This window comes from Marmota flaviventris, chromosome 14 (genome assembly GCF_047511675.1).
Source record: "Marmota flaviventris isolate mMarFla1 chromosome 14, mMarFla1.hap1, whole genome shotgun sequence".
Taxonomy (NCBI): Eukaryota; Metazoa; Chordata; class Mammalia; order Rodentia; family Sciuridae; genus Marmota; species Marmota flaviventris.
The window spans coordinates 47309664-47334662 of record NC_092511.1 but is presented as its reverse complement, the minus strand read 5'-3'; the positions used below and the strand labels follow the sequence as shown (position 1 = coordinate 47334662).

General features: G+C 33.3%; 1 protein-coding gene across 2 annotated transcripts in view; it reads right to left on the bottom strand.

The window, feature by feature from the left end:
• Positions 1-24999, bottom strand: part of Vrk2 (VRK serine/threonine kinase 2) — a 102969-nt gene that overhangs the window by 56070 nt on the left and 21900 nt on the right. For both annotated transcript variants that reach the window (XM_027934458.2, XM_027934459.2), the window contains exons 3-7: positions 18271-18320; positions 17486-17555; positions 16061-16148; positions 13342-13447; positions 11847-11939 (exon numbers count right to left, since the gene is read on the bottom strand). In XM_027934458.2, coding sequence (XP_027790259.1) covers positions 11847-11939; positions 13342-13447; positions 16061-16148; positions 17486-17555; positions 18271-18320 — 407 coding nt within the window. The remainder of the gene's footprint in view (positions 1-11846; positions 11940-13341; positions 13448-16060; positions 16149-17485; positions 17556-18270; positions 18321-24999) is intronic.

The following is a 24999-nucleotide window of genomic DNA, read 5'->3' as shown; positions in this document are numbered from 1 at the left end:
CAGCAAGGCACATTTTAATAAGAATAACTAACATACAAAACATGGATATAATTATAAAGACCATGAGAGAAAAATGAGATTATATATGGGGCAAACCAATTTGGATCTCTGCTCATTTCTCAACCCAGACCCTTAAAGCTATAAGGTCCTGCAACAATGTTTATCAGGCTCTGAAACAAAATGGATGCCAGCCATGAATTTTATACCCAGAAAAACTAAGCTTCATATTTGAAGATGAAATAAAAACCTTCCATGATGAACAAAAATTAAAAGAATTCACAGCTAGAAAGCCTGCACACTACATTCTCAACAAACTATCCCATCAGAATGAAATGAAAAAAAAAAAGTGAAAATCAGCAAAGGGGGAGGAACTACATTAAAGGAATAGTCAATTAAAGGAGCAACTAAGTAAAATTAAAAACCAAAAATAAACCAAAATGACCAGAAATGCAAATCATATCTCAATAATAACCTTGAATGTTAATGGCCTAAATTTATCAACCAAAAGACATAGACTTACAGATTGGATTAAAAAACAGGACCCAACATTATGCTGTCTCCAAGAGACTCACTGCATAGAAAAAGACATCTACACACTGAAGGTGAAAGGATGGGAAAAAACGTTATCACTCATATGGATCATGTAAACAAGTAGGCGTTTCCATCCTCTTATCAGATAAAGTGGACTTCAAGCCAAGTTACTCAAAAGGAACAAAGAAGGACATTTCATACTGCTCAAGAAAACTATACATCAATGAGACATAATAACCATAAATATTTATGTCCCAAACCATGGAGTACATCTATGTACATCAAACAAACTCTTCTCAATTTCAAAAATCAAAGAAATCACAACACAATAAAACTAGTGACTTTAACACACCTCTCTCACCACTAGATAAATTCTACAATCAAAAACTAAATAAAGAAGCTACAGAACTAAAAAATACAATAATTTAGACCGAACATATATACGTGTGTGTGTATAGACTATTTCATCCATCAATGACTGAATACACTGTTTCCAGAGCAGCACACAGATCCTTCTCTAAAACAGACCACATCTTATGCCACAAAGCAACTCTTAGCAAATACAATGCAATAGTTATGAGACCATGCATTCTATCAGATCATAATGGAATGGAATTAGAAATTAATGATAAAATAAAAAAATATAAGCTACTATAATACCTAGAGGCTAAATAATACACTATTGAATGGCCAATGGAAAGCAGAAGAAATCAGGGATGAAATAAAGCACTTAGAAGTAAATGAGAAAATTCATACAACATATCAAAATCTCTGAGACACTATGAAGGTAGTGCTAAGAGGAAAGTTCATTGCATTGAGCTCATTCATTACAAGAATAGAAAGTCAACAAACAAATGACTTAACATTACATTTCAAAGCCCTAGAAAAAGAAGATCAATGCCAAAAGCAGAAGAAGACAGGAAATAATTAAAATCAGAGCTGAAATCAGTGAAATTAAAACAAAAGAAATAATAAAAAAATTGATAGAACAAAAAGCTGGTTCTTTGAAAAAAATAAATGAAATTGATAAACCCTTAGTCATGCTAAGAAAAAGAGAGAAAACTCAATTACTAAAATCCATGGTGAAAAAAGGAAGCATAACAACAGACACTACTGAAATACAGAAGATAATTCAAAACTATTTTGAAACTTTATACTCCAATAAAATAGAAAATCTTGAAGACATTGACAAATTTCTAGAGACATCTGACCCACCTAACTGAATCAGGAGGAAATACACAATTTAAACAGATCAATTTCATGCAATGAAACTGAAGATGCCATCAAAAGCTTGCCAACCAAGAAAACCCAAGGACCAGACCAATTCTCAGCCAAGTTCTACAAGACCTTCAAAGATGAATTAACACCAATACTCCTCAAATTATTCCATGAAATAGAAAAGGTAGTAACCCTTCCAAACTCATACTATGGAGCTATTATCACCCTGATACCAAAACCAGACAAAGACACATCAAGGAAACAAAACTTCAAACCAATATCCCTAAAGAACATAAAGGTAAAAATTTTCAAGAAAATTCTGGCAAATTGCATATAGAAATATATTAAAAAGACAGTGCACCATGATCAAGTGAGGTTCATCCAAGAGATGCAAGGTTGGTTCAATATATGAAAACAATAAACATAATTCCTCACACTAATAGACTTAAAGAATCATATGATCATCTCAATAGATGCAGAAAAAGCACTTGACAAAATACAGCATCTCTTCATGTTCAAAATACTAGAAAAACTAGGGGTAGTGGGAACATACCTCAACACTGTAAAAGCTGTCTATGCTAAGCCCAAGGCCAACATCATTCTAAATAGAGAAAAACTGAAAGCATTTCCTCTAAAAACTGGAACAAGACAAGGGTGCTCTCTTTCACCACTTCTATTCAATATTGTCCTTGAAACTCTAGCCAGAGTAATCAGACAGATGAAAGAACTTAAAAGGATCCATATAGGAAAAGAAGAATTCAAACTATCCCTACCTGCTGATCATATGATTCTATATTTAGAAGATCCAAAAATTCTACCAGAAAAATTCTAGACCTAATAAATGAATTCAGTGAAGTAGCAGGATATAAAATCAACATCAATAAATCAAATGTGTTCCTATATATGAGTGATGAATCCCTGAAAAGAAATAAGGAAAACTACTCCACTCACAATAGCCTCAAAAAAAATAAATATATGGGAATCAATCTAACATTACAGGTGAAGGACTTCTACAATGAAAACTACAGAACATTAAAGAAAGAAATTAAAGAAGACCTTAGAAGAAGAAAAGATCTCCCTTGTTCTTGGATGGGCAGAATTAATATTGTCAAAATGACCATACTACCAAAGTGTTATACAGATTTAATTCAATTCCTATTAAAATCCTAATGACATTCTTCATAGAAATAGAAAAAGCAATCATCAAATATATTTGGAAAATAAGAGACCCAGAATAGTCAAAGCAATCCTTAACAAGAAAAGTGAAGCAGGATGTATCACAATACCAGAACTTAAACTATACTACAGAAATATAGTAAAAAAAAAAAAAACAGCATGGTATTGGCACCAAAATAGAAACATAGACCAATGGTACTGAACGGAAGACACAGAGACAAACCAAAATAAATAAAATTATTGCATACTAGACAAAGACTCTAGCCAGAGTAATCAGACAGATGAAAGAACTTAAAAGGATCTATATAGGAAAAGAAGAATTCAAACTATCCCAAAAACATTCATTGGAGAAAAGAGAGCCTTTTCAACAAAAGGTGCTGGGAAAACTGAAAATCCACATGTAGCAAAATGAAATTAAACCCCCTATCTCTCACTCTGCATGAAACTCAATTCAAAATGAATCAAAGACACAGGCCCTAAAACAGAGACCCTGTGCCCAAAAGAAGACAAAGTAGACCCAAATCTTCACCATGTCCGCTTAGGAACTGACTTCCTCAACAAGACTTCTAAAATGCAAGAAATAAAATCAAGAATCAATAAATGGGATGGATTCAAATGAAAAAGCTTCTTCTCAGACCAGAAAACAATCAATAATGTGAAGAGAGAGCCTACAGAACGGGAGAAAATCATTATCACTTTATCATATGGCCCTCAGGCAGAGCATTAATCTCCAGGATATACAAAGAACTCAAAAAACTTAACACCAATAAAACAAATAACCCAATCAATAAATGGAGTAAGGAAATGAACACACTTCATAGAAGAAGAAATATAATCAATCAACAAATATGTGAGAAAATGTTCAACATCACTAGCAATTAGAGAAATGCAAATCAAAACTAAGATTTCACCTTACTTCAGTCAGAATGGCAGTTTATTATCAAGAATACAAGGAACAATAACTGTTGGCAAGGGTGTGGGGGAAAAGGTACACTCTCACATTGCTGGTGGGACTACAAATTAGTACAACCATTATGGAAAGTAATATGGAGATTCCTCAGAAAACTTGGAATGGAACCATTATTTGACTCACTTATCCCACTTCTTGGTTTATACCCGAAGGACTAAAAATCAGCATACTACAGTGTTGCAGCCACATCAATATTTATAGCAGCTCAACTCACAATAGCTAAACTATGGAACCAATCTAGGTATCCTTCAACAGATGAATGGATAAAGAAAATGTGGTATATATACACAATGGAACATTACTCACCTTAAGGAAAAATGAAATTATGACATTCACAGGTAAATAGATGGAACTGGAGAAAATTATACTAACTGAAATAAGCCAATCCCCAAAATACAAAGGCAGATGCTAATTCAAAATAAGAGTGTGGGGGCTAGGGAAGAATAAGAGGCACTCTGAATTAGGCAGAGTGGAGTGAAGGGAGGTTAGAGGATAGGGGAGTAGGAAGGATAGTAGAAAGAATCTGACATTATTACCCTATGTGCATATATGATTACACGACTGCTGTGATTCTACATTATGTACAACAAGAATGAGAAATTATACTCCATTTATGTATGATATGTCAAAATGAATTCTACTGTCATGTGTAACTAATTAGAAAAAATTTAAAAAGAAATCTCTCTCACACACACACATAAAAAAGTAATTATTATGAATGTTTCAGATTCAGAGGTATTAACCTTGTCCAAAATGGTTCTTTCAATGATGAAAATGCATACTTCCATAATCAAGAAATTATTTTAAAAAATTAAAATTAAGAAAAAAATAAATCAGATCCCCTTTTGAAGATGATGAAAAAGAAATAAAAGGGTAAAATTAAGAGCATATGAAAACATAATAAAGGCAAAATCAGAAATAAATGTGATAGAAAAGGAGATATATTTTGTTAATTAATCAAAATATATTTGTTGAAAATTTAACAAAATGACTATTAGCCATTTTTAAGATGACAGCAGAAAGGGATTAAAAAAAAAGAAATAATCATTGAAACAGAAGAAATTTTAGTTATGCTGAATGTGGTGATGTGCACACCTACAATCCCAGTGGCATGGGAGGCTGAGGCAGGAGGATCACAAGTTCCTTGTCTCAAAATAGGAAACAAAAAGGGCTGGTAATGTGGTTCAGTGCATAAGTGCTACTGTGTTCAATCCCTGGTACCTAAAGTAAAAGAAATGTTAGTCATTAGAAACTATGCTGCAGACCACCAAACAAATAAATTTGGAAAATTTAGATAAAATAGATAATTACTAAACCTACCAACTAGATAAAGAGTTTAAACAACCAATTTTCACAGGAAAAATAAAGAATCCCAAAGAACTACCTCACAGAAAAGCAACATAATCAGATGGTTTCACATTCAAAGACCAAGATGGTCCAATGTGACAAAGAGTTCTAGAACATAGAAAATGAAGCAAAATCTCCAAATCTTCTTTATAAAAAAAGTTCAATGTGATACAAAATCTGAAATAATAAAAAACTGAAAATTATAGTCCAATATCACTTATGAATAGAAGGTTAAACATAAAGTATTAGCAAACATACTTCAGGTGCCATATTAAGTAAATACTATGGTACTACAACTTGAGATTTATTCCTATAACATGAGTTCAATATTAGGAGTGAGTTAAATATTAATATACTGCACCATATTAATATATCTGACAGGAAGAGATTGTTGTTTCTATAGATGCTACACAAGCCTTTTAAAAAAACTCAATATCCATTCCATAAAACTAAACTATAATAAAGAATATAGAAAATGATGGTTATATCCTTAACTTTATGAACACACAAACACATACTCTTATATAACATACTCAGATATATATTCACACACAAGTAGACAAACCTTAATCCTAAAGCCAGCATCACACTTAATAGGATAACATTCCGGGCATTTGCACTAATATAAGGAAGAGACAACAAGATCATTCACTTCACTAGTATTTAGTAGAGTACTATAGATTATTACATAGCAATTAGATAAGAAAAGTCAATTAGAAATATAAGAATTAGAAAGGAAAATTATCTCTATTTGCATATGATGATAGTTTCCTAACAAAACTAGTAAATAATTACTAAATTACTACTAACAAAAGAATGCAGTAAACTGACAGAATATTAAATTAATGTGCAGAAATCAAAGCTTCATATACACAAACAAAAATCAGAAAACATTACAATATAGTAAAGCACAATGGCAATACCCACAAAAATATAATAGTTAGAAATAATTGTAACAAAAATTGGGAATGCTAAAGAATTATAGAAATTATATATGGGAAAATTCCAAAGCAGCATAGTCAAAACAATTTTGAAGAAAACAAAAAAATGAAGTTGGAAAATTCATACTACTTAATTTCTTTTTTGGGGGGGTGGGTGCTGAGGACTGAACTCAGGGGCACTCAACCACTGAGCCACGTCCCCAGCCCTATTTTGTATTTCATTTAGATACAGGGTCTCACTGAGTTGCTGCTTAGTGCTTCACTATTGGGGAGGCTGTCTTTGAACCATTCCCCTGCCTCAGCCTCCCGAGCCGCTGGGATTACAGGTGTGCACCACCATGCTTGGCCCTTTCTCCTTGCATACATATGTCCAGTTGTTCCACTATCATATGTTGAAGTGAGTATCTTTTCCCCAGTGAATTGCTGTGGGATTTTGATTGAAAATAACTTGACCATATACATATGGGTCTATTTCTGAATTTTCTCTGTTCCAGTGCCATATAGCTGGAGTTGCACTCCCTTGATTAGTGTAGCTGCATAGTCTTGAAATATATATGCAAGTAGAAAAAAGAACAAACCGTAACTCTTACTTTATACCAGATATGAAAGTTAAATTGAAATGTATCTGGAGCCTAATGCAAAAATTCTAGAAAAGTTCTTCAAGAAAATGTATGAGAAAATATTTATGATGATGGCTTAGGACATAATAAGCACAAATCACAAAAGAAATCATAAACCAGACTTCATAAAAAAAAATCTGCTTTTTGAGAGACATTGATAATGAAAAGATAGATGCATAAAATATCTGCAAAACAAATATCTGATAAACTATAAAATATAAATATCTACAACTAAGAAGAGAAACCAATTTAAAATGGACGTAGTCACCAAAGAATATATGAATGGCAAATAAGCACATGAAATTTGCTCAATATCATTTGTCACTAGAGATGACTGATGAGAATTTAAACTACTATTTATGACTAATACCCACTATAATGGCTAAAATTTAGAAAATTAATGAAAGCAAAAAGTGGAGCAAATGGAATTATCGCACACTGCTTGATGGGAATTATAAAATAGCACAATGGCTCCAGAAAATACTGTAGCAGTTTCTAAGTTAAACAAACATTACAGGGCCCAGAAATTCCAGTTATTTACCCAAAAGAAATTTACACGAGTCTGCACAAAAACCTATACATGGATACAGAGTGTATAGTCATTTCATCAAAAACACATCATTTCATCCAAAACACATGATTTCATCAAAAACACAACCCACATGTCCACAGATAAAGAAATTGTAATTTCCAATCAAATACTAGCCAGCAATTAAAAGGAATGAACTCTAAGGATAAATTTCCAAAGCATTATGTTAAGTGAAAGAAGACAAACATAAGAGAGTATATACTTTACAATTCCATTTATGTAACCTTCCTGGAAATATAAAAATACAAGTGTAGAAATCATTGCTGGGGGTGGGGCCAAGAGAAGGGGACTGACAGCAAAAGGAAATGAAAGAACTTTTGGGAATGAAAAAAAAAAAATGTTCTGTTAACTTGATGGTGGTGGTGGTGGTTACATGGTATGTATGCGTTAAAACATATCAAACTGTACATTTTAAAGAGTGAATTTTACTGTTTGTAAATTATAACTTGATAAACCTAACCTTTAAAAAGTATGCTGACTTTTTATCTTTTTACTATCTACCTAATGAAAATTATGTAGCTTTTCCAAAAAAAAAAAAAAAATGCTCAGTTAAAACTTCTCAAAGTGGAAATGAATATCAATTTATCTGTTAGGTGTATCTTCCAGTTCATATGCTTTTTTCCCTCCCTTGAACGTATGTGCATACAGATATACAGTGGCTTCATTATGTTAGATATACTTTAATTTTTTCAAGGGCTTCTAACCCTTCAGTGTTTGTTTTTTTTTTTTTTTTAATTTTTTATTGTTGGTTGTTCAAAATATTACAAATTTCTTGACATATCATATTCCACACTTTGATTCAAGTGGGTTATGAACTCCCACCTTCACCCCATACACAGATTGCAGAATCACATCAGTTACACATCCATTGATTTACATATTGCCATACTAGTGTCTGTTGTGCTCCGCTGCCTTTCCCATCCTCCACCATCCCCCCTCCCCACCTCTCCCCTCCCCTCCCCTCCTCTCTCTCTACCCCCTCCACTGTATAACCCTGAGGGTCTCCTTCCATTTCCATGCAATTTCCCTTCTCTCTCCCTTTCCCTCCCACCTCTCATCCCTGTTAAATGTTAATCTTCTTCTCCTGCTCTTTGTCCCTACTCTGATCTTAGTTACTCTCCTTATATCAAAGAAGACATTTGGCATTTGTTTTTTAGGGATTGGCTAGCTTCACTTAGCATAATCTGCTCTAATGCCATCCATTTCCCTGCAAATTCTATGATTTTGTCATTTTTTAATGCAGAGTAATACTCCATTGTGTATAAATGCCACATTTTTTTTATCCATTCGTGTATTGAAGGGCATCTAGGTTGGTTCCACAGCCTTGCTATTGTGAATTGTGCTGCTATGAACATCGATGTAGCAGTGTCCCTGTAGCATGCTCTTTTTAGGTCTTTAGGGAATAGACCAAGAAGGGGAATAGCTGGGTCAAATGGTGGCTCCATTCCCAGCTTTCCAAGAAATCTCCATACTGCTTTCCAAATTGGCTGCACCAATCTGCAGTCCCACCAGCAATGTACAAGTGTACCCTTTTCCCCACATCCTCACCAGCACTTGTTGTTTGACTTCATAATGGCTGCCAATCTTACTGGAGTGAGATGGTATCTTAGGGTGGTTTTGATTTGCATTTCTCTGACTGCTAGAGATGGTGAGCATTTTTTCATGTACTTGTTGATTGACTGTATGTCCTCCTCTGAGAAGTGTCTGTTCAGGTCCCTGGCCCATTTATTGATTGGGTTGTTTGTTCTCTTATTGTCTAATTTTTTGAGTTCTTTGTATACTCTGGATATTAGGGCTCTATCTGAAGTGTGAGGAGTAAAGATTTGTTCCCAGGGTGAAGGCTCCCTATTTACCTCTCTTATTGTTTCTTTTGCTGAGAAAAAACTTTTTAGTTTGAGTAAGTCCCATTTGTTGATCCTAGTTATTAACTTTTGTGCTATGGGTGTCCTATTGAGGAATTTGGAGCCCGACCCCACCGAATGTAGATCGTTATGCTGACTTTTTAAAGGCTTCTAATATAGATTGCCAAACTGTCCTTCCATTAACTTAATTTATTCATCTATTACCATTAAATTTACATTCACCCCCAGCATTCTACAAGAGCCTGCACCCTCCCAAGCCTCAATGTTATCAGAATATTATTATTTCAGACTTCTCCCTTGTATAAAACCTTTAAAAATGTTGCCTTACTGCTCAGGTCTCCTATCTTTTACTTATAGTAAAGATGACTTTTTTTCACTGTGTTCTATCTGTTCATTCCTTTTGATCATTGCTTTATGAAACTATTTGGTGTCCTTCTTATTAACTTGTTTGGGGGAGGGTACTGGGGATTGAACTCTAGGACACTTGATCACTGAGCCACATCTCCAGGTCTATTCTGCACTTTATTTATAGACAGGGTCTCACTGAGTTGCTTAGTGCCTCTCTTTTGCTGAGGCTAGCTTTGAACTCTTGATCCTCCAGCCTCAGCCTCCCAAGTTGCTGGAATTACAGGCATGTGCCATGGCATCCACCCCTGAACGTTTTTAGTGTGTGCTAGATATTCTCAATGTTTGTCATATGTATATTTCCAAGTTTCTTATTTACTTTTTCCCCCATGCAAAGGTCAATTAAATATGGATTTTTTTCCTCTAAATTTTTACAGACATAATAATTAACTCTTTAAACCTGAGCTGATACAATGGATATTAGTTACATGTAACCATTTAAATCATTTAAAATTAAGTTAAATTCAAATTTTAGTTTAGTCAAATAGGCCACATTTGTAAAATAAACTTTAGAGAAGTTCTTGATTCAATTTATGTAAATTTTGAGCAATTAAAGTAAAACTGAGTGCAAAGTACAGTGAGTTCCCACATACCTCTAGATTGTAGACAGAGCCTTCCCACCATCAATATCCCTCACCAGAATGGTGTGTTTGTTACAATGGATATACCTACACTAACATATCTTTATCACCTCAAGTCCACAGTTTACACAGTTTCACTCTTGGCTTACACTCTATGGGCCTTCATAAAGAAATACTGACATGCATCTACCACTGTGGTCTACAGTAGAGTTTCACTGAGCTAAAAACTAACTGGTTTTTTTGCCTGTTTATCCTTCCTTCACTTCAACCACTGATCCTTTACTGTCTTCATAGTTATACCTTTTTTCAGAACATCAAATAATTTAAGTATTCAGTATACAGCCATTTCAGACTTACTGTTTTTTACGTATTAATGTGCACTTAAATTTTCAAACCTTGATAGTGTCTTTTTAGCACTAAATAATGTTCCATTGTCTGGGTGTATCCAGTCCTCTGAATACTTGGATGCTTCCAAGTATCAACCAGTATGAATAAAACTATTATAAGCATCTGTGTGCAGGTTTTTTGTGTGGACAAATGTTTTCAATTCCTTTAAGTAAATATAGAGAAGCATAATTACTAGATGGTATGGCTGGAGTTTTCATTTCCTAACAAACAGTAAAAATGCAGAGGCTACACCATTTTGCATTATCATCGGAAATAAAAGAGAGTATCTTTTGCTCCACACACTTGCCAGCAGATGGAAATTGTACTAGCCACATTTCAAGAACTTAACAGCCACAGTTCTTAATGGTGACCATATTGGAGAAACACAGCACAGTTCCATTATAAATGAAAGTTTTAACAGAAAACCTTCTCTATTTAAAACTTTTCCTTTTTCTTTCTTTTTTTTTTTTTTTTTTTGTAGGTGGGGGAGTACCAGGGATTGAACTCAGGGGCACTCAACCACTGAGCCACATCCCCAGCCCTATTTTGTATTTTATTTAGAGACAGGGTCTCACTGAGTTGCTTAGCGCCTCGACATTGCTGAGGCTGGCTTTGAACCGGTGATCCTCCTGTCTCAGCCTCTCGAGCTTCTGGGATTACAGGCATGTGCCATCACACCCGGCCTCTATTTAAAACTTAACTGATTATACAATAAGAGAAGAAAACCTTTTACTGGTGGTTTCCCCAACAGTACTATGGATTGAACTCAGAGCCTTGTGCATACTACATAAGTACTCTACCATTGAGCTACATTTCCAGCCCTTTTGAAGATAGGGTCTCATTAAATTGCTAAGGTTGGCCTTAAACTTGAGATTTTCCTATTAGAGCCTCTTGAGTAGCTGGGATTACAGGAACTGCACCCAGCTCTCACTGGAATTTGATAGTCCTTTGTTTATATTTATTTAGAAATTCAGATTTCTGCTTAGCCACTTCTTAACTATGTGCCCATTAATAAATGATTTAACCCCTCTGACTCTCAGTTTCCTTATCCTAATTACTCATTAGTTTGGTGCAAGGATTAAATTAGATAAGCAAGGTAAGATAAATTAAAACATTCATCATTTTAGGCCTTCATTTGTAAACTCTAGTGGGTTGAGTTTGTTTTTATAGTCTCAATACAGTATACTTACTAAAAGCAAAGGCTTAATACTTTATTTACCTGATGTGGATTTTTATAACCCAAAAGTAGATTGGCTGCTTTTATATCACCATGAACATATTCATTTTCATGTATATATTCCAGTACATCCAGCTGTGAAAGAAACAGATAACATAAGGTCATACAGTTATTTAGAACTCCTGATCAACTTGGACACTTTAAATACAGATTAACATTTTATATTAATGATGACAAAGTGATATACTTCAAAATTATTGGTTAATTATCCTAAAATATCATAATTTCTGATTGCTCATTAGGTAAAAAAATTCAACAACATGATCCTCAAGTAGCAAATGTTTTAACTGAACCTCTGATGAAAAAACAAAACAAAACAAAACAGAATTCAGCAATGGTTTTGCTCTAGTGAGCCCAATGGCTAAATGGCACTGTACTAATAGGAAAAACAGCATAAAATCAGAGATCTACAGTGAAATAATGATGAAGACCACTCAGTAATTTCTCACCCAAGCAGTAATTATATAAGTAAACCTTGGGGAAGTCAAAACAAAATATCATGCCCATAAGTATTCATCCTCTATGTAGTAATAGAAAATTTCCGAGCTTCATCTTTAAAGCCCTTTGCCCTTCCATGTTACAGAACCTAATGCTCGATAAACATTTACTGGTTTAGCAGGAAATTCGTGAGTTCTATCTGTTACATCCAATTTTGGCATGAGTAATTTCATTCTATGTAAAATGGAAAAAATAGCTTGGTGTACTGGTGCGCACCTGTAATCCCATCTATTTAGGAGGTTGAAGCAGGATGATCACAAGTTTGAGACCAGTCTGGGCAACTTGGTAAAACCCTGTCTCAAAATAATACATAAGGGCTTGGGTACAGCTCATTGGTAGAGTACTCCTGTTTAATCTTCAGTATAAACAAACAAATAAATGAATGAAAAAAATAGAATGAGACTTGAACAAGCCAAATACAAACAAGATAAAACAAATATATGGTATAAACAAGGGTATGCATGTGTGCTACAAAGATTTCATTGCTCCTTATTTAGCAAAAAAAAAAAAAAAAAAATATATATATATATATATATATATATGTGTGTGTGTGTGTGTGTGTGTGTGTGTGTATAATTCATCACCACAACTAATTATTGCCACCATCCCCAACTCATACTAAAAACTTTAACGCACCCTCCCATATTATCATATTTAGGATGCAAAATAATATATTTGGCCATAGTTTGCATTGTTATAAATACAACTGACAAATGAGAGGTTATTCTTAAAGTAATGTAAACTTGTACTGATATGTAAAACAAAACTACAAGGAGAAAAAGACTATAGCACCAATACCTAATTGTGTTTGCAGGACCAAACAGCACACATTCTGTCATTTACAGAGCCCATTGTTATCAATTTCACCAAAATAGCCTCTACTCTCAATAATTGACATTTCTAGGGCAATAATCCTTCATTTTCTGATAATTCCACAAAGGGCAAAGATTTGTATTTGTAACAAGTCATTCTTTCTTACCATTCTGATACCCAGGTGCAGGACAGTTGACTTTTTAAAAGTACCGTTCTGGTCTGAGATCTTCTGTAAATCTATTCCTAGTCTTTCCATTACCATAAATCTGTAACTATAAGAAAGAGACATCAGAAAGAGATCTCCACGAGATTATAATGCTTGAAGCTCTCTATTAATAAATGTGAAACAAGGAAAAATACCTCCAACCTAAGAACCAAAAATGATGCAATCTGCACCTTAGAGAATAAATGCACATTAACAATCCTGTTAGTCTTTTGCAAAAAGATACTTCTCAGTACTTTCTTTGCTGTTAGTTTTGTAGTCAAAGAGAATGCTGTACTGAATCATTCATATTCCTTTAGATAATGAAAAGGGAATGGTCTTTTTAAATTAGATAGTCCTAAGTTTAATTCATTTTAATTCCATCAACTTCTTGCCATATAGCCCTGAACAAATTATGGGTGCATACATAAAATGTTATCTATATTTGTTTGTTGACCTTATAAAAATCATATTTGCTTCCCCATATATTCATAAACATGTCTTTTTTTAAAGTGCAGTTGTATGTTTTCTTTTCTGTTCAGCATATTCCACCCCTTATCTTCCTTTTGTGTACATACCCACATTAGCCCCATTCTGCACCTATCTATGCATACATACACATACAGGAAGAACATTTTGGATTTGTGTTTTATAAAAATGTGATCTTATCACATGAACTTTCTCTACACTAATTATTTAAACAGTATCTCATATACATCCTTCCAAGTCAACTGGTATAGCTCTGACTTCTTCAACAGGATGCATATTGCACAATATGAATGTATCATGCTTCACAAAGCCATTCAGTCCCCTATTGGCAGTCTTTCACTTAGTTTCATGATCATTTGTTTCTCATTTTTTAAAAAATATTTTTTAGGTGTTGATGGACCTTATTTACTTATTAATTTATATGTGGTGCTGAGAATTGAACCCAGTGCCTCACACATGATAGGCAGCTCTCTACCACTGAGCCACAACCTCAATCCCTCATTTTGTTTTTATTTATAATGTTTAAAGATAATCTGAACAAAGTGCTGACATCTGTTCCTATTTTCTCATCTGTGAAACAAAAATAATATCACCTATTTAAAAAGGCTACTCAAAGGACAAAATGAGATATATGAAATTCTGGGCATGAAATGAATATATAACAAATGACATTGCTTTACTTTTTTTCTATTAATGAATTATTTATATATGATGACTTTCATATTGAGTGGCTTTAAAGATATTTCTAGAAATTCTTTGTTGTACTCTCTTAAAGAGATGGAGACTGAATCTCCTCTCATATCATTTGAACCTAGGTGACTTGTTTTAAGCAAAGGCAATACAGCTGCTGTAACAGGCTATCATTTCTAGGGTTAGATTATAGAAAGACCATAATTTCAGTGTAGATGCACTCTCTTGCATATGGTCTCTTTCCCTTTTAATCACTTGCTCTAGGGGAAACCAACTGCCATTTCTTTTTAACACCCACATAGCTTATGCAGAAATCTACAAAGTCAGGAAGCAAGGCCTGCAAACAATCACATGACTAAAGTTAAGAGCAGGTCTTCTTGGATCTGCCAAAGGCATTTGAGTGACCTTGGAAGCAGACACTTCCTCAATCCATGCTTGATATAACTGCAGCCTGGCGGAGAGCTGACTATATTATATTCTCAAGCGAGTCCCTGAGAGTTCCTTCAGATAAGTCACTTGCAGATTCCTGACCCACAGAAACAAATATATTGTAAGTTTATTACTATAAGAAACTATGTTTTGCTACACAGCAACAGATAACTAGTAAATACCATAAAGAATAGTTATTTAATAACCCAATTAATAAATGGACAAAGGAACTGAATAGGCACTTCACAGAAGAAACAAAACTGATCAACAAATATATGAAAAAATATTCCACATCTCTAGCAATTAGAGAAACGCAAATTAAAACCACACTGAGATTTCATCTCACTCTAGTCAGAATGGCAATTATCAAGAATACAAGTAACAATAAAGATTGGTGAGGATGTGGGGAGAAAAGGTACATTCACACATTGCTGGTGGGACTGTGAATTCTTACAACCACTATGGAAAGCAGTAGGGAGATTCCTCTGAAAACCTGGAATGGAACCACCATTTGATCCAGTTATCCCACTCCTCAGTTTGTACCTGAAGGACTTAAAAATCAACATACTACAGTGACCCAGCCACATAAATGTTTATAGCAGCTCAATTCACAATAGCTTAAACTATGGAACCAACCTAGGTGCCCTTCAACAGATGAATGGATAAATAAAGTGTGTTTCTATATATATATACAATGGAGTATTACTCAGTCGTAAAAAAAGAATGGCGTTATGACTTTTACCAGTAAATGGATGGATCTACAGACAAGTGAAATAAGCCAATCCCCCAAATCCAAAGGTCAAATGTTCTCTTTGATATGTGGATGCTAACACACAACAAGGTAGGAAGGAGAAGAACAGTAGTACATTAGACAAAGGGAATGAAGGGAAGGGAGAGGTGACAGAAATAGGAAAGACAGTAGAATCAATCTGACTTAACTTTCCTATATACATATATGAATGTACAACAGTGAATCTCCATATCATATACAATCACAAGACTAGGATCCTAATTAGAATAAGTAGTACTCTGGTCTTGTATAAAAGATTATAATAATATTTTAACTTCCTTTTACCTTCTCCCCTGGAATTCAGTCAGACCAGTTCCATAAAACAAAGGAATTCCTAAATAATCAAGCTGTTTGAGTTCTATCCACTTTTTGACTGCAAAGACAAATTTAACAAGAAAAATTATTCACATTATATTTTCAATCTTTGTGTACATGCTAAGACTCACAGAGCTAACAAAAATAGTATTTTTATTTTAAAATAAAAATTTTAAAATAAATATACCTGTCTAATGAGTTCAAAATGTTATCAGTGTAATACAAAAAATATAGACATTAAATCAATAGTAAGAACTTATAGTCTTCAAAATACATTGGTATTATATTCACAAACATTTCTATTTATGAAAAAATCATTTTCTTATGTACTAAATTTCTAAACATTATACCTGTTAACTTCCAAAGGCTCAGTACTGACATGGCTTTTTTTTTTTTCCTCCTTATTGCTTGTATTTTAAAATCTAAAACCATGATATTCCAAGCAATAAGAATTGGACAGAAAAATCATCTTATTCTGAAACTATAATATAGAAAATTTTCTATTAAACTTAGTTTACAAAAAAAAATCAAATTGATTTAAAGAATCAGGTGGCTTAATCATGTTTTCACTTTTCTACCATATGTGTTTCATGTTTAAGACAGCTCTACCCATAAACAATCAAGTTTAATGGATTTTATTTGTCACTCTGACAGAGTTTAAGCAGTTAGTAAGGACTACAATCTTAATGTTTAACAGGCTTTTTAAGGAAAACAAAGTTAATTATTTAGGCCAGACATATCATTCCTTTATTTAAGCATAAGGCAAAGAACTTTAGCCATACTAGTGATTATCCCTATCAAATTCCTTAATGTTTTACTTAGCCTAACTATGATATATATTGTTTTAAAAATGCTTTATCCTTCTTCTCTACTCATTCTCATTTTACATTGAAATTCTTTAACTGGCATATGATATACAACTCCAATTAATTTCCCAACATTGAAGTTTCAAATATTTTCTTAACATTTAATCATTTCCAGACACCTATTCTAATCCATTTTACAACCAATCCTTTTGTATATATGTCTACTGCCTATTTTAATGTCTTTTCTGTATATCCTTCCTATCCAAATTGTTCTTCATAAAAAAATAATTTCATTTTACTATCTTTTATACTTAGAGAACTCTTGGTAGCTTTGATCAACAACTCAACATTTTATGTTAAGTAGTAGAAACAATTTAGACTTAAAATATATAACCCATTATGTATGCCATATCAAGATTTGTATACCATCTGTCTTGCTTTTATATGTTATAACAGTTAACTGTATCACTTTACAATAAAATTTCTTACAGAAAAGAATTTTCCAGAAGGCCAGAAAAAGACCAAAATATTAACACTCACTTTAGCAAGTACATATATGGAAGTAGCTTGCTTGGCTAATTTTACTTACTACAGTCTTTTTTTGCAGCTCTCTGATAAAATTTAAGTTCTGAAAATAACGGGCCATTTTCTTGATATTCCTATGAAAGAAAAGAAACATTAATTTTACTAGGAAAAATTATCCTAGAGATAGAATTGATATTTCAATTGTGAAAATGTAAGTACACATATGTAATACATTATAGTACCTGAATCATTTTTTCTAAAACTCAGGCACCAGATTTCCACTAAAAATCTCAGAAAACACTAAATAAACTTGAAGAATCTCATTTTTAAACAACATATTGTACTTCTATCCCAATATAGTCTTACACATGAAAGTAGCCTTATGGAAAGCACTTACTAAAAGCACTGAGAGCTGCATACATAAATATAACATACACACTGAGTAACTACACGTACATCAGAGCGGACAGCTGGAAACTACCCTGCTGGTTCACTCATACATGACACCTTTACCAAATGTCTACTGGGCTATATTCATTGTAGTAGGCATGGGGCACACATACAGAAATGAAACTTTATGCCTGCCTTTAAGGACCTTATGTCCAGAGGAGGGGAAAAAAGAGGGAGGACAGATTGCTGGAGAATACCATCCATCAGAATGATGGATGATGGATGGTCTTCCATAACAATGGTTCTTCAATAGTAGCATGTTAATAATGTGAAAATATAACATTAGGTTATTGATATGTAAATTGTAAGAAAAATTAAGATGAGAAACTTTTACAAAAATAAAGCAAAGAGGAAAAATGTCAAATATGTGTAAAACACAAATTTAAGAGCAATACTTACCACTTTTATAACATGTTTTGCATCTCTGTCTGGTTTGTTTGTGGGGAAAGCTGCAGAAAAAATAAATAAATGAATGAATGATTGTTGTTGCCAGTGACAGAATATCTAACATAGCCCATAGACTGTGCTATGTACTTACATATACTAGTTTATTGTATCCTCCCAACAACCTCCTATGGTAGTGCTAGGTATCACCTTTGCCTTACACAGGGTGCTACGAAGGTTTGAGAAGTTGAACAACTTTCTCACTAAGGAGGAGCAGATTGGAGACTGAAATTTAAATCTGTCTTGACACCAGAACCCACACTTCTTAATATTCACAATACTAAAGCATGGGGAAAAAAGATGACATTAGTCACATAGATCTAAAATATAAGGGGAAATGTTTTCTAGATGTATAGCATTAAACTCAATAGATGATATGTAGTGAAATCCATTGATTGGTTCAATTTCACTAAATGAGAAACGATGATAATTCAGAAATGAATTGATTCATTTTAAATAGATATTTGAAAAAATTTCAACCTGACAAAATCCTAGAATAGATCAGGTTAAAATGAGAATAAAGTCTTTTAAAATCAGCTTCTGACTCAGCAACCAAAGCATTCCCACATTTAAGAATATGTATCATCTAATATAAGTTTATTTCTATTTCAATTTGTCTTCATTTTATTCTTTTCCACTTGTAATTTCAGAAAGTATTTTCTATTTTTGAAAAATCTAGTGTTCAAATAGATCAATCCTTTCCTCTATATTATCTACATGATTAAAAGATCATTATGCTTTCAAATCTCTATAATTTTATATGTATATTTATTTGTATTGTAGAAGTCATTTTGTCTTCCATTCTTTTATCCACCCTTCATCCATTTATCCCTTCATATATCAATGAGCTAATATTTACTGCGAAGCCAAAATATGCTAGGCACCACGTCAAGTGTTAGTTATGATAATGTTCTAAAGAAAGAGAAAGAAAAAAAGGTGACCTAGTATTGAAACTCAGTACTTAGATAACATTCTGTAAGCTATAGTTTCAGTGTGTTTATTAAAATTCTGTGTTCCCTACTAATATTTTTCTTTCTTTTCCTTCTAAATCTATCAACAATTTTGTCAACTAGTAATGCTCATGTTAAACAAAAAAATAAGAATTTTTATAAAATATAAATTGTACATTATAGTCCAGTGAACTCATGCTCAGTTTTCTTACCCATCCTCCAAAGGTTTTGATGTTATCAATACTGTAATAGATGATATTAAATATAAACTGTAAGCCTAAGCTTCTTTATAGTAAAAAGAAACTAAACTTATTTATATCAGTTAAGATTCCCTTCTCATCTTCATTCATGTAATGGTATTTCATTTTCACCTGTTCAGTAGTTCTAAGGGAACAGCTGAAAGAGGGGATTATACAGATGTAAAAAGAAAACTGAAGAAAGCAAATGGAGGGGAGAAGGCCTGATGCTTTATGGAAAAGGGCTGAGAAAACCTTTTTGTCCCACTCCATGATGAATTTTTCTACTGGTGTGGTGCCCAAGCCTAGAAGAAATGGCCCTTTCCCAGCTCTTGTCCACTTAGAACAGTATCCACTCCAGACAAATGCCTCTGCTTCTTGAGGAGGGTGGTAGAAACCTCCAGCCTTTTTTCTAAAAGCAAGTGACCACAGCAGCAAATAAATCTTGATGTCCAACAGAAAAGTATGAAAGGAAAATGGGGATTTCAGCTAGATAAATAACTTATCATGTCACCACTGGAAAAGAAGATACCAGACCAGTCCAAGGTCATACTTCTGGCTGATTTCAATCAGTACATTCCCATCACTTTATAAACGAAATCTTCTTTTCATATTATTTCACATGAACATGACTACGTGTTAACACATATCTGAAACATCCCCATACCCGTTATTTGATGGCTGCACACAGCCTTAATAAACTTCCAGGGTATACTGGAAGCCTCAATCTAAGATAAATTGACTAAAATGTTTACAGAGATGTATATTTCATATGAACAAACAGGTTGTTCCAGTTACCAGGGAACGCTCTTTACATGAGAATAATCAGTCAGTTAATTAAGGGAATATTTATTTTCTACTATAAGCCAAGCCCCATTCAAGCTAGTAAAATTAAATAATGACAACAACAATCATGACATCTACTTTTGCAGTCTAGGGGAGAAATCGGACATTAGTCAGCTACTTGCATACCAATGAAAAACTGCAACTTCAGATAAAGCAGACTGGAAACATTGACAAAAACAATGTACAATGTAGGAAGAAAGGTATCAAAGTCCCATAATATCCTTTTATTATCCAGAAAAGCAGAGATACTGATTAGATTCATGGTTAATGCCAGCAAGTACACTGAATTTTGAAGGGTAACCATTAAAATAACAGAAATAAAGGTCAAAACTTCAAAACCGGTAGAGAAAAAAGTATACCTAGACAACTTAGTAAACAGAAAATTAAGGGTTAAAAATTGAAATAGAGAGAAATTTATCAAAAACACATAATGATAATACCTGGGTAAGTCTATCTTTAGTCACACATTTTTGCACACTTTAACACCTCTGATGCATGAATACCTCTGATAACTGATGAGACTATATAGTTGGTGTTGACCACACAGCAGTTATAACATAGCTGTCATTGCTTGAACACTGACAAAGTCAATCCTAGATGTCTGTTTGTCTTCACTTCAATTGAGTCATGTACATAGCTGAAAATTATAGCTGAAAGTATTATTTGTTTTAGCATCCATTAATGACTTTTGCTTGCCACAGTTATTATTGTGGTGTGTACCCAAAGTGATTTCTATTTTTATCATTACTCCTACATTCATTAATTGAATTTCAACTGCAGGGTAGAACTGTTTTATCTGTCCTATTCATTTGGTCAGTTATTTACATCATTGAGGTTAATGGATATTTATTTTTCTATGGGTTAAAGTACATTACTATCACTATGTATTTCATGTATTTTATGTGTATATTTTTCTTGCCCAACATGGAATCAGCCATTTCTCCAAGTAGCTCTCCTTCATTTTATTGGAAATGGTATTTAGAAACCACATTTCTAGCACTAGATGTGCTCATTTCTACTGGGAGATTATTTCTTTAGGCCTTTTTAGCTTTTTGGTTTTGATTTTAATTAATTTCTGTTCATATCTTCCATTTTTAAGTTATTAAGATTTGCTACTGAACTTATTTTTCAGTTTTCTTAAAATGATGTTTAATGCTTTAAATTTCTAATTTGCATTCATTAATTTATTTACAAATATTTAATGGATGCCTAACTAGACATCCGTACCTAGGTGCTTGGGATACATCTTAATAAAGCATAATATGTCTGTCTTTGTGAAGTTTACATGCTAGCTAAGGAAGACAAGTAATAAGCATTTTAACTACCTTAATTAGTTTAGATATATTTTTACTATTACTTATTCCCATATATTGTCTAATTTCTATTGTGATTTCTCTTTTGCCTAATAAACCATTCATTATGGTCAGAGAATACAGATATTGGAAACAATATCTTTATTCTATTTACTTTTTTTTTTTTAACGTGGTGCTGAAGATTGAACCCAGGGCCTCACACACCCTAGGCGAGCGCTCTACTGCTGAGCCACAACCCCAGCCCATAATTGATAGTGGAATGAGATAGACATCATCACCCTAAGTACATGTGTATGAAGTCATAAATGGTGTGACTCTACTTTGTGTACAACCAGAGATATGAAAAATTGTGCTCTATAGGTATAATATGAATTGTAATGCATTCTGCTGTCATATGTAACAAATTTTTTAAAAAGAAACATTCCATGTTTGTATAAATATGTCAAAATATAGTCTACTGTCTAAAAAGAACAAATAAAAAATAAATTTTAAAAAGAAGTAAATTGAGGTTTCCACTGTTGATAAAAGAGCTTAAAGTTCCTCATTCCTGCTTTCACAAGAAAAGAAAAACTGTATTTCCTGGATCCATCAGAGAATTAAGATTACAGACAAACCAACATCTAACAACTAGGGGAAAACAAATGAATACAGAGAATAACAGCTTACTGGGACAGAGTTTATATCCAGGAGCCCCACCAGGCTCTCAAAGTGAAGATCAGAGCCAGTCTGGTTTCCAGTAGGCAAAGGGGAAATTACCTTGCCAGAGCCTAATCAACACGAGATAAGGGAATTAACTAACTCTAACCATCTCTAGCCTTCTCATCTCACCTAAATGGGGGAGAGGGAGTTGATAAACACTGGTAAACATCACATCCTAGGGTCATAGACTAAGTAAGAGATAAGCTCTTATTCTGAGTTTATAAAATGCCTTCAATTCTCCCACACCTTGCACCACATCAACAGCCAATCTACCTTGCAAGAAATGTTAAGTTCTTCAGAAAGGAAAATAATATTAGGTATTGTGGTTTGGATCTGGAATGTCGCCCAAAAGCTCCTGTGTTGAAAGCATGGTCCCCAGTGCAGCAAGGTGGGGCTTTTAGGCAGTGATTAGATCATGAGGACTGAATGGACAAGAAGGTGGGATCTACTGGAGGAAAGAGGTCCCTGTGGGCATGCCCTAGAAGAGTTTATCTTCTCTCAGGCTCCCCACTTTCCTTCTCTCTTTGCTTCCTACCTGCCAAGAACTGAGCAGCTTTCCTCCACCACGATGTTTCCTCCTTGGAGCCAACCAACTATGGATTGAATCCTCTGAAACCACGAGCCAAAATAAATCTTTCCTCCTAAGTTGTTCTTGTCAGATATTTTGGTTATAGTGATGCAAATTTGACTAATATATTATAGGTCAGATATTCAAATCTACATAAATAAACAAACCATGCTAGAGAAGGAATAAATGAATATAAAATTTTAAAATATTTTTCTTATTTTAGTTTGTAAAGTGTTCCAAATAATAATAGCAATTATAATAACTTATAGGAAGTGAAATAGATTTAGGCAGAGGAAGAGAAAAGGTATAATTGGGTATCTGCACTAATTGGGAAATTGTATATTGTTATGAGAAAGTAGACTTAGATTAGGTAAAAATATATACTGCAAACTCTAGAGAAACCACTAAAAGTTTTTTAAAGAAGCATAATTGATATGCCAAGAAAGGAGAGAAAATAATTGATATACCAAAAAAGGAGAGAAAATAAAATCATATAAAATGCTTAATTAAAATTAGAGAAGGCAAAAAAGGAAAGAATTTTTTAAAACAAAGAACAACCAGAAAACAGTACCAAATATAGAATATATGAATCTAAATATATAAATAATCACTTTAAATGTGAATGGTCTAAATATGCCAATTAAAAGACAGAGATTGGCAGAGTAGATAAGAAGAAGACTCAAGACCCAACTATATGTTGTTACAAAAATAAAAACAAAGACAAACAAACAAGATCTAGCTTCATGAAACTCATTTTAAAAACAAATGCACAGATAGATTAAGGTAAAGGATAAAGACATACCATGCTAACAAATCAAAAGAATTGGAGTAGCCATATTAATTTCAAACAAAGCAGATATTAGAACTTGGAAAATAATCAGGGATAAAGAGAGACATTATACAATGATAAAGAAGTCAAATCTTAAGAGAAGATTTAATAATCCTTAATATATAGGTACTACCAAAGAACATTAAAATACATGAAGCAAAAACTAAGAAAACTGCAAGTAGAAAAAGACAAATCCATTGTTATAGTTGGAGACTTAAACACCCCTCTATCTGTAAATTGACAGAGCCAGCAGGCAGAAAATCAGTAAGAACATAGTTGAACTGACAGCACGCCATCAATCAATAAATTTAACTGACATTTATAGAATACTATATCCAACAACAGCAGAATACAGATTCTTACCAAGTTCACATTGTATGTTCACCAAAACAGAATATTCTGTGACAAAAAATACATCTTAACAAGTTTAAGAGAATAGAAATGACACAAAATATGTTCTCAGATGACAATAAAAATAAACTAAAAACCAATAAATAGCTCAAAGTCAGACAGAAAAACCCCAAAATATTTAAATAATACATTTCTAAATAACAAATGGACTCCAAAATAAAAACCCCAAGGAAAAATTTAAAATGCTTTAAACTAAATGAAATGAAAATGCAATTTTTCAAAATTTATGGGATAGGGCTGGGGGCATATCTCAGTGATATCATGCATGCTTAACATGTCTGAGGACTTGAGTTTAATACCTAGCAACAAAAGAAAGTAAGTTAGTTCAATTTTGCTCAATATGATAGCATCTGCCTTTAATTCCTGCTACTCAGGAGGCTGAGCCAGGAGGATCACTTGAACCTAGGAGTTTGAGACCATCTCAAACACACACACAAATAAACACACAATTTGTGGAATGCTGCATAAGCAATGCTTACATGGAAATTGATAGCACTGAACATAAATATTAGAGTAGAAGAGCTAAAATCAATCATCTAAGCTTATTCTTTGAGAACCTAAAGAACAATATGAGAAGGAAACAAAAGAAATTAAAATTTCCATGTAAAAATTAATTATATTGAAAAGAGAAAAGTAATGCAAAAAAAAAAAAAAAAAATCAAAAGCCAGTTCTTTGAAAAGATCAAAACTTTAAATATCTAAGCAAGGCTGACCAAGACAAAATGAAGAAGATGCATTGTACTAATATCAGAAATTACTTAAGGACCACTGCTATCAATCTTGGATATTAAGAGAATAAAATGGAAAAACTGTGTATGACAATCGGTGCTCA